The 11,498-nt window shown below is 39.1% G+C and overlaps 1 protein-coding gene across 1 annotated transcript; it reads right to left on the reverse strand.

The window, feature by feature from the left end:
• Window positions 1-1,743: 1,743 nt before the first annotated feature.
• Window positions 1,744-11,129, reverse strand: LOC103917652 (hypoxanthine-guanine phosphoribosyltransferase-like). Its single transcript, XM_009324838.1, has 9 exons — window positions 11,112-11,129; window positions 6,880-6,986; window positions 6,250-6,433; window positions 5,277-5,339; window positions 4,719-4,736; window positions 4,420-4,502; window positions 3,429-3,475; window positions 2,715-2,791; window positions 1,744-1,791 (listed from the first exon to the last, which is right to left on the reverse strand). Exons 1-9 carry the CDS (start codon window positions 11,127-11,129, stop codon window positions 1,744-1,746), a joined length of 645 nt encoding a protein of 214 aa, XP_009323113.1.
• Window positions 11,130-11,498: the final 369 nt, after the last annotated feature.

Raw genomic sequence — 11,498 nt, forward strand, 5'->3', positions numbered from 1 at the left:
TCGCTCCAGCCGGGAAAAACAGAAACCCGCCGAGCGGTTTGGCGTCGCGCCCCGCCCCGCCGAGCGGCGTCCGTCGCCCGCCCTCAGAGGGTGAAGGGCGGCGGCAGCGAGCGGCTGGCGCTGAGTTCCAGTATGAGCCGTTCCCATTGCCTTAGGTAAGGGTTCTGTTCATACAGGCGCCAGTATTCCTCCTCTCAGGCGCTTTGAGGGTCGGATAACATGACATGACAGCCTCCAGCTCCCGGGGGTCTCTGGAAAGCGCCATGGCACACCGGTCAAAGCCTTGGTCAGCTGTAGCTCAGGACTCTCAAAAGCTAAAGGACATCAACAGACCCTCTTGAAAACAGATGCCTAGCTCTTTTTCCCCCTACGAGGGGAAAAAAACCCAAGGTCTCGGAACTTACTTTAATTATTTAGTGCAGGTAGGAAGCAGTGAGGTGTCAGAGACTGGCTCAAGCTTGGTGCAGTTTCTGGGCAGTAAAATTTAACTTCCAGTTCTCGTTAGGGACATGACTAGCAGAAGTAATTTCCTGCTGTAATGGTTTATCATCCAGTCTTAACAGCTAGTAATCGGTGTCGCCTGCATTTCAAGTAACACCTCAATGGTACAACCAACATGTGACCTCTTCCCTCAAAAAACAAGACACAGCACCCCAGGTTACATGGAATGTATAAGAACTAATCTCAGTGTAGTTACCTTAATGTTTACTTTTTTCATTGCATTAAGCTAAAGAACCAAATGTGTTTTCCACGTGGTATGCACTTTGTACAGTTGACTTAAATTGCTCCTTAAATGCTTATTCAGCCTATTTGTTACATGAAGTACGCGTGTATATATTTACACACGCAAGCTCACATATAAAAGTGACTGCAGTTTATATACACACACAATGTGTTACTTTGTGGTTCAATCCCAGAGAGCAGCCAGGCACCACACAGCCACTCACCCTCCCCCTACCGTGGGATGAGGGTGAGAATCAGAAGAGAAAGAGTAAGAAAACTCATGCATTTTCAGTTTAAAAATTGAAATAAAATAATAAATTTTAATGAAAAGTAAAACAACGATAGAGAGAAGAACAAAACCCAGGAAAAACAAGTGATGCAACCACCCACCAACCAACATCCAGCCTCTCCCCAAGCAGCAATTGCTGCCTCCCAGCCAACTCCCCCCAGCCCATATACCAAGCATGACGTCAAAAAGTATGGAATATCCCTTTGGCCAGTTGGGGTCAGCTGTCCTGGCTGTGCTCCCTCCCAGCTCTTGTGCACCTCCTCACTGGCAGAGCATGGGAAGCTGAAAAGTCCTTGACTTAGTTGTTGCTAAGCAGTGTTTATACTAAAACATCATTGTGTTACCACATTATTCTCATGCTAAATCCAAAACACAGCACTATGCCAGCTACTAGGAAGAAAATTAACTCTATCCCAGCCAAAACCAGGACAATATAGTAAATAAAACCCAAACATAATTACATACACATGTACATGTCCACTCTGTCCCCTGTGATTCCAGCAGAATATAATACCCATTTTGTGGCCAGTGTTCTGTTCAGGTTTCACTGAATCTTGAACAGGACTTGCTTACCTTTAAGCTGTTCTACATAATCATTATAGGAAAAATATATAGAATAGTATCTTTAGAAAATGTAGTTCTTCAGTGAAGAGCACAATTAGTAGATTACTTATTATTCATCTACACAGCTGTACATGCCACTGAACTGTTGCTCCAGAAGACTGAGGTTATCAGATCCTATATTTCTCTTTCGCTTTCTCTTTCAGAATGCAGATGTGCTAAAAAAAAAAGTAAAACTTTAGTTAATCTTTACCCTCAAAGAAAATGCAAGAATGATTTTCAGTCGTATTCCTAGCATTGTAAGGAAGACACAGCAGAACAGTAATCTTTGCTAGTTTGGCTGCAAGTTTACTACTTGCAGTAAAATTTAGATGTTAATATTGCTTCCAAGCTCATTTGTAATTTATAGATTTGTATATTCTGAAGAGGTCAGGTTTGTTCAATTATTGTATCCTTCTTCACGTTGCTTTGCATAGATCCATTATGTGTCTTTAACAGAACTGTTTTGTCTTACTAAAAAGACTTTCAAGGGAAAAACTTTTCCACTTAACCAGATTTAAGAAGGTGCTTTTGAAAACTGAGGGAAAAAAAAAAGATCAGCTCTTTCTATCATATGCTCTTTCCAAGTCTACTACTCAGTGCAGCCTAAGGAGACTATAATGGAACAAAGAAAAAAAAGATCTTGATGAACATGTTATAGTGTAGGAAAAACCTTCACACACACAGTCCCCACACAGCCATCTTAAAGACTTGGCTAGAAAAGAGCAACATAGGATTTCAGTAAGACAGACAAATATGAAATCAAAGCAAAATTAGAAGTTACTTTCTTTTCAGATGGGGCCAGCAGCTTGTATGCTGCCAGCCATCCTGGAGGACTGAGAATACTGTACCGCATGGCTGGGCCACGAGACTTGTGAAGTAGATTCATAAAAAGGTAGGGCATAAACAAGTTCTTATGCATTTGCATTGAATTATCAGCTTGGCACGTTAATAATGTTTTTGCCCTTTTAATGGAAGTTTCTAGTCAGATTTGAAGTTTTGTTAATTGTTGAGAAGCTTCTAGTACAAGCTAATATTCTTGCTGGTTACATATACAACTGTTACCACAGGTAACAGTTGAGGCACACATGTATGTACTTACATTTAGATCTCTGAAGTATTCATTATAATCAAGAGCATATCCAACCACAAATTTATCTGGAATTTCAAAGCCTATATCTGTAACAAAATACAATTCTTTTTATACTTGAGTGGTGTAAATAGCTTTTAACTACAGTTTGTATTCAACACATGCTTCAGCTATTTAAGAGTAATACCTAAGAAATACATCATCTTGCTTTCAAGGTACTTAGCATGCTTCTTTAAGAATCAGAACCGTAAATTGATGACAGAGGTTAGAATCTATACCATCCCCATCAGTTAGTAGTACAATTAAAGTGTTAAAGAATGTATTTTAAGAACAAAGTAATTATTGAAAACCTGCTTATGAGGTAGTCTCATGATGCACTGCAACTCAGTAGGGATTTTCAGTTTGAAAACAAGGCAAGTGTAACGCAGCATCAAAACAAATGCCTTTTAGTGTCAAAGTCAAACAATACAAAGTTCAGGTTTGATTCCGTTTCTGGTATCTGGTAACAAATAGCCAAACCTGCACTCAGACCAACCGGAGGGCGGGAGGGGGGAAGGTTGTCATGAGGTTTCAGCATGGGATAGCTGGCCATCACTTTACAAGTTTAGGTATTTTCTCCCCATTTCTCTTGGCCTTCCTGAAACTTATATGCCAGCTTTCAGACTTACTGCATGAAGTGAAGTTATGAGATTGTATTTTGGACAACCAGAAAAACGCAATACTTACAGTCTGGTCTGTAACCTGGACTTCGATGTGTCCTTTTAACGAGCAGGCTGTAAGGCAGAGCAAGGAAGGTTATGTTTTTTAAACTATGTCTTGCTCTAAGCTGTATACTTCACTTCTCCCACCCCTCCCCATAAGCTTCTACGATCATGCAGTTAAATTAAAACAATGAGATTACTGTAACAGAAAGAAGTAGTGTTCAGCATTATAATTGAGGAAGAAGCAAAAGGTCTGATCTAGGTTCATTCTGAAGGTCCAAATGACACTATTGTTTTACGTTTAGTTCTCTTCAATTCTGTGTCCCAAATAATTATTTTTTTCATGTAGCAATGTATCAGCAAACTAGAATAGCACAGACAGGTAAGCAAGTTCAAGTGGCATGTAAAGATTTTAGTGGGGGCGGCAGGGGCAGGGAGAAGAGGACAAACTGCAATGTCGCTACAATTTCTTCCACAAAGTCATATTCGTTCTTGCTTTTCCTGTGCTCTTCTGAAGAAACTGAGAAGCTCCTGGACATTCACTAGGAGGAGCATAACTGGTACATAAAATAAGTGCTGACAAACTCTTAGATTCTGAAAACCTGTATGACTGAGGATATTAAGAAAAATTCTGAGTGTTGTCATTCTAATATTGAGGCAACTAAGAAGGTGTTAGGAAACCTATGAAAAGAGCTGAATTTCCTTCAATCATAAGGATATAGGAAATAGGGAATCCATCAGACTTTATGGACTATGCAAAAAGAGCCAGGAAACCTTTTTTATGCACTACCACCTTCATTGTTAAAATGAGTATGTAAGTTTCCCAGTTTAATAAATACTTAGTTTTTCACCAGCTGGACAAGGATTGCTTCTTGCTTTTACTTCCTCTTCCCCCCAAACTTCAAACCAAACAAAAACCAAACACACACCCACCAGCATACACTGACTATTCACCTAAATGATTTTGCTGTATCTTCTCATCACAATACACTAGTAAGTGGCCAACATCATTATACCTTACAACTTTTACCATCTTTGGTTTGTTGTCTTTTAGTTTTGAAAGTAGCGCTTTCATTGTTCTTCCAGTCTCAATAATGTCCTGAAAGAGATAAAAAAATAAATTATCCTCTGAGTCTGAAAGAAAAAACAGACTGTCAGTGGATTATTTTAAAGCATAAAAACCAGTCAGCAACCCTGGCAGCACAGTAACATAATTAGTTGTTGTTTTATATGCAATAGGTATTAGCTTGCAAAATGGGGAGAAAAAAGTCCATGTTGTGTTGTGTCCCCCCCTGCCCCTCCAATCTCTACTTACCTCTACTACTAACACATTCTGGAAAAGATCATGTTGGGAGAGAAAGAAAAGAAAATATTTACATAGCAACATTCAGTGAATTATACAGCCAGGAAAAGTTTGCCCTACAAACTTCAGTTACAAGTAAGTTGCAACTCATTTTCAAAGGAGCTTGTCACTTTACTTTTACATTATTTTAGTCCTTTCTGAAGAGTCATTCTGTAAGTATTTATAGAAGCATAAAATATTTGAGAAAGCCACCTACATCAGGTTTTATATATTATTCTATATATAGCAATGACATTCTAAAACCATACTACATGAGTCAGTTTAAGATGGTTCATTTCTGGGGGCTGTGGGATAAAAAGTGGAATAGGACCTTTAGAAGCATTCAGTATTGATCGCGTTAAGTTTCCACTGAGATCAGTGGGAATTACTCTCTGTTTCAAAGCATGGCATTTTAAACCAGTGTTAAGTGGCTGTAAATACGTAGTATCTAAATCTTAATAAAGATGGACTTCCTGGAAGATACACAGGAACTGTTCTTTCCCCTTAAAAGCTGAAGATGCTAATTCATACCTTCCCATTTAGCGTAGACAGTTCTTCTCCAACAATACTGATTTTTTCTGTAGGTGAATCATTCTAGAAGGAGAAAGAAGATAGGGAAGTCACATAAAACATGCTCAAAAGTATTATCTTGTATGTGTATGAATGGTGTGATGCTCTTGCTTTTTGCCTATTAAATGACACTTGCAACTTTACACAGCACTCCTTCAGTAAAACAGCTTTTAAGCTGCTGAGAGCAAGAGGAGAAAGTGAAGATGTTTGCATAGAACAAGAGTACATCCATATTCATGGAATAGACATCATCGCTTTTAGCTATTTTGTTACCACAGATTTATTTTAGAATTCCACAGAAACATTTATAGGATTGTAAACTGTTGTATTTCGCATGGGATAAATTCTGATCAGTGCACAGAGCTCTAGCCTTCAAAGAGGGGAGAAGATAAAACAAAAAAATAGCATAAGTCATTGCTTTACAGTAGTTGGCTCAGGCCAACTATGATTGATTCAGGCAAAAGATACCTGTTCCGCAACACATAGATTATGAAAACACATCTCTCTAATATTATCTGTAGGAATAAAAAAAATATAATGCAGAGAGAGAGAATAGCAAGTCTCTGATGCTAAACTCCTCTCCATACTCCCTCCCACCAAAGGGTGCCATGGTAAAGACAGAGTAGAACCTGTATGGAAGCTTTGGGCTGGAGGAGGAGGACATTGGGAGACCTGACCCTGGCTTTGTCATGTTCAGTGTTCTGCTATATGTTCATTCCAGTGAATATGCAATATCCATCTGATCGTTGGGGCAGATCGGTAAATCAGTTGCTTTTCAGTATGTAATAAATTAAGTTGCTTTGAACAGGATATATGCATAAACTCAATTTTTGTGGAATTTTCATGTAAACTATCAGTATTCAGAATGTCAATCTGAATAGGATTGTCAATTTTCAAGGAGAGTCAATTTTCCAAGGAAAAGAAAGTTGCTTACACAGTAGCTTTTTATTCTAACAAAATCCACAGTAATAGGCACAGATTTGTCACCGTTTTGATTTAGCGCTTTTATATGGTCCAGCAAATCAGCAAAGAATTTATAGCCTCCTTTAAGGACACAGAGCGCAACAATGTGATGGCTTCCCATATCTTGCATGATATCTCTAGCCAAACGTTCTGTCCTGGAAGGAAAAAAAAACAAATCCTTTAAAGTGTTTCGCATATCATATTTGTTTATCCATATATTAAGCAAACTCCAAGTTAAAATTCTGATCTTGCTGTTAAGTTTTTATAACCACATTAAGACATAGGAAAGTTAGTTATATACTTGCAGTTCACAAGATGATGCCTACTCCACTAGACATACTGTTGATTTAATCCATATATCTAAATGATGCAGGATAGGAAAGCTTAAATGTATGCGAGATAACATGGAAACTTAACTGGGGTTGTAGAGGAATCCTCTCCATAAAACTCCTCTTGTATTAAACTCCAGAACACAAGCGTTATAGCTGCAGGGTTTCCATGTTTCTCATGGGCTATGCAGGGTAGAGCATCAGTCTTCTCATTTGGAGGGAAATGGATCACTGGCATCACTATCGCTACTCTTTGTTGATTACCCTCATACCTGTCCAGGATGAGTCCATGAGGAATGAAGACTCTTTCTAAGTCTTCTTCATAATGCTTAGGAATGCAAAACAAATTTTTATTATAGCCACTTTCTTCATCTCTTATCTGCAAGTGAAAGGGAAAAAGGTCTAAGAGTAAAGACAGAGCCACACAGGAAAACATCTTCCAGTCTGTGATAATGCAGAGAAAGACTCCTCTCCACACAACCCCCCCAATAATGTGTCAAAATAAAAATATATCTGAGAGTTTTTGAACCTTCTGATAGAACAATTCACAATCTGTCTGATAATTCAGGAGTTAGTATGCTTGTCTGAGATGTGAATGGATAATTACTTTGCCCTAGTCATTATAAGAGAAATTCTCAACCATCGTCAACTCACAAAAAAACTCCAAAACAACAACAACAACCCCCCTCCTTGTATTCTCCATTTCCCTTCCTGCAGAGCACAGTAGCTTGCTCATGTGGTAGACAAATAAGAATTAAGATTTAAGGCACAAAGATTGGGATTACAGCTTGATCTCCAGTCAGCAGGTGACTTTAGGATGCTGCACTACCTTGACCATCATTTTCCATTGTGTAAAAGAGAAAACAGTCTCCTAAATGTGAATGCACAACTGAACTTTTGACAGAGGTAAGCACATACCAACCATCAGCTGTCTCAGAGGACGGGGGAGATGACTTACCCCAAAGGAGAAGCTTTGAGATGGTAGTGGGAAGCAGAGAAGCTGTGGAGGGTGCCCATAGGTGGGAACCAAAGACCTGCTGAGCTGCAGTTCAGCTCATTGTGCTGTTTGCCCTGCTAGCAGATTGCTCCTCGGCATGGTTGGGGAGAGGCCATAGCTACTTCCCACAGATCAGGGCCTTAACCCTTTTGCCATCAGGCTTTAGAATTACAGTTCTTTTTTCAGCACGCTGGCTCCAGGCTGTTGCACCCAGAGGTGTCTGGATGTCTAGAAGTTACATATTCTCATTTGGGCTACACATTTGGGCTTTCTTCTGATTAGTCTGTTAACCCCAAACAGATCTATATCTTTGGATTCTACCACCCTTCAAGATCATAATGGATGCTTTGGTCTTTGTTAATTTATGAAGTGGAGGTACAAAAGCAGGCAAGAAAAAATACGAGATAGAAACAACTGTGAATAAGAGGGCTAGTATGTAAGTATTAGAAATAAGTTAAGAAAAAACTCAGATTAGTGAGATTGTCACATCTAATGTTGCCCTGTTATTGTTCAAAAATACAGAACTAATTGAAAGAAAAATTCAAAGCTGGCTCAAAGCTTCACTAGTGCAAAATAGGTTAACTACACACCAGTTGCATACAACAGAACTCAATACAGTATAATTCAGAATATAAGAGTGCAGCATTATGCAGATTTCTTTGGTGAAGCATATGTTCCTAACAGCATATAGTCTGTTTACTGAGCAATGAAGTAGATAACTGTTTCAGTAGAAGGCAAAGTTTTAAAGGAGTGGTTTTACTCAGTATTCTTGCTGAGACTGTAAATCTTCTTCCCTCAGACTTACCATGTGTAACACCCCTGTACCAACTGTGAAACATCCTTTGATTTTACTAAACAGGCCTCAAAACCAAGGATTTGGTAGCTTCCTAATTGTTGTGGTTTAACCCAGCAGGCAGCTAAACACCACACAGCTGTTTGCTCACTCCTCCCCACTGGTGGGTTGGGGGAGAGAATCGGAAAAAAAAAAGTAAAATTCCTGGGTTGAGATAAAGACAGTTTAATAGGACAGAAAAGGAAGGGAAAATAATAATAATAATCATAGAAGAATATAAAAAATAGGTGATGCACAATGCAGTTGCTCACCACCCACTGACCGATGCCCAGCCAGTTTCCGAGCAGTGGTCACCGCCCCCCAGCCAGCTTTCCCCCAGTTTATATACTGAGCATGACGTCCCATGGTATGGAATGTCCCTTTGGGCAGTTGGGGTCAGCTGTCCTGGCTGTGCCCCCTCCAGCTTCTTGTGCACCTCCAGCCTTCTCAGTTGGTAGAGCATGGGAAGCTGAAAAGTCCTTGACTAGTGTAAGCACTGCTTAGCAACAACTAAAACATGGGTGGGTTATCAATATTGCTCTCAACCTAAATCCAAAACACAGCACTGTACCAGCTACTGGGAAGGAAATTAACTCTATCCCAGCTGAAACCAGGGCACTAATGGCACAGATCTATGAACTAGGCAATAATAGCATAAAGCATTGCTAACAAATGAGTTAACACCTGTCTAAACTCTTTAGACAGATGAATTGTTTTTAATTGTCCTTTTTTGGCATAGGAGAGATGAGTGCTTAGGAAGAAAGGAAAAATGGACTGTAGGGAACAGGAGTAGGTTATTACTTGCAAAACTCAGAGCAGCCACAAAAATAAGATAATCAATTACTGCCATTTATTTTAAATTGGCCACAAATAACCCACTTTGTTTAAAGATAAAAACTAGAGAGACAGGTGTTAACAAGAATTTCCAAGAACAGATTATCATAGTACAAGGCAACGCATGTAAAATCTCATTCTGGCTGAACTAACCGTATTCTGCAAGTACTCAAAATTGATAGGCCTTGGTGTTCCAAGTTAAACTTCTAGAATAGCCTTGCAGTTGAGCACTGTTTAGAGTGTCAGCGGTACTATTTTGTCTGGTTAGTTACTATTTTCTTCATGGCTGAAGTCAGCAAAGTGAAAGCTTGGGTGAAGGACTGTTTTCAAATTAAGTTTGTGCTTTATTAATCTTGGAAGAGATACTGACAGTTACACTGATACCAGCTGTACATGAGGCTAGACAGTAGCATCTATAAGCAGACTTTAATGCAGTGCAGAACTGCTTATTGTTGTTTGAGTGTTATATTAACTCAGTTGGCCAGTTTGAAATGAGCTAATTTCTGCCTGTGTGAGGTTGCTGGTGGTGACAGACAGAATACACATACAGGATATGGGATTCTGTCAACAAGAAGCAGTGACAATAGGACATAATTAGAAGCATTGGTCAAAGTTAAAAGTGTTTAAGACTACTGGAACAGATAAGCATCATTTTCATTTGGAGTACAGAAAAAGCACCTTTAAGGATAGTCACTGACATGAGACACAGTTTAAAAAGTGCTGTAGGGTAAGTTATTTGGTTTTGTTTCCCTCCCCCCCCCGATCCCCATCTCTATTGCATTCTGCATAACTGCAACTGAAATGCAATGACTGTGCTACCTGCGACTTGAGCAGTTTTTCTTTTGCCCAATCATGATACTGGTCGCCATATTTAATGGACTTCAGCCTTACAATTTGCTTTTGCAGTTGGGCTTTCATCTGCACAACGAGTTAAAGTTCGGCCTTGTTGCCAATGAATTTAGCTTCCTGCTGCATTTGATGGGAGACATCACAACTGGTTCAGCTCAAGTGAGGGATAAGCTCTGTCCATGTTAATGTAGCTATTGAATAAAGCTAATCTTGAAACATACAGATGTGCATAGTGAGTACTGCTTATAGCTACTCCAACAGTGCAGTTTAGTACCTTTTACGTGGTTAACAACTATGCTCATTGAGACTATTTTGTGCAAACAATGTCTGCTACGTTAATATCTTCTTTGTTGCTACGTGTGAAGCACTATTTAAGGTCTGCTGAAAGGTTCATGAACAGAGCCTTAAGGATTGCATCAGTTTGAGCACCACATCACCATAGCAACATGCTGCATATACCTTACAGGCTCATAAAAGCATTTGTATTGTGGCACATGCTAAATAATACAGCAGCATCCCATTATAATAAAGCAGTCTACTAAACTATCACACAAAGTCATTAAATTTTTAAATCACAAGCTTATAACTTGAGCAACTAGTTGTTTAATTTAAATTCGGTCTCATCTGTTGTTCGCTTACTGATGTAGGTTTCTGAGTTTAAGGGGGGAAAAAACAACAAAATGAACTACAGCAATTATGCACAATAAAGAGATTCATAAATAAGTATTATTTCATCAACACAGAATGAAAGATTATGAATATGGTTATATTAAAGTCAAATAAATAACGCCATAAGTTTGTAAAAAAATCAGGTCTATTAAGATGCCTTTCTTCCAAAAGCCAGTTTTTCTCCTGAGTAAATATAAGTAACAAGGCCTTTCATTAGTCAGTTTTTCTAACGTTCTACTATTTTTGCTGAAGCTAACCTCTCCCCCACAGCCAAAGCTCCCTTCAATCAAATAACCAAATATAAGTGCATTATGCTTTCTTACCTGCAGTCCATGAGCCATAATCTTACTTTGAACTATGCTACCGGAGAATGGGTTGGTATTATTACTGCAGTTTGTCTTGCTCTATTTTCATCTTGCAGTCAGATCATGACCTGCTTCTAAAAGGTCAAAATTGCCATCCTCCCTGCAGGAAGCATTACTTCCTTCTACTAATGCACTGACATCACAATCCCAGGTTCTTACTTAATCAGATTAACCAGAAATAAAATAGGCATTAGCCCTGCTGCAACCAATCAAAGTAAAGGTATGGGGAACAAGGGAGATGCAGAAAGGAAGCACATGAATCAAATTAGTGGGAAGGACTAGGTAGGGTAGTGGTTTTTTTATTGAAAACATAAATCAGGTATTTGGTTGTAGCAGATGGTAATT

This window comes from Pygoscelis adeliae, unplaced genomic scaffold (assembly GCF_000699105.1).
Source record: "Pygoscelis adeliae isolate BGI_AS28 unplaced genomic scaffold, ASM69910v1 Scaffold136, whole genome shotgun sequence".
Lineage (NCBI taxonomy): Eukaryota > Metazoa > Chordata > Aves > Sphenisciformes > Spheniscidae > Pygoscelis > Pygoscelis adeliae.

What these genes read in the sequence shown, in the direction of transcription:
- LOC103917652 (XM_009324838.1), bottom strand. An exon ending in AAGATGGTAAAAGTTGTAAG is followed by an intron (nt 3,476 to 4,419) that starts GTATAATGATGT and finishes TCTGCCTTACAG; the next exon opens with CCTGCTCGTTAAAAGGACAC. An exon ending in AATACTTCAGAGATCTAAAT is followed by an intron (nt 1,792 to 2,714) that starts GTAAGTACATAC and finishes TTTTTTTTTTAG; the next exon opens with CACATCTGCATTCTGAAAGA.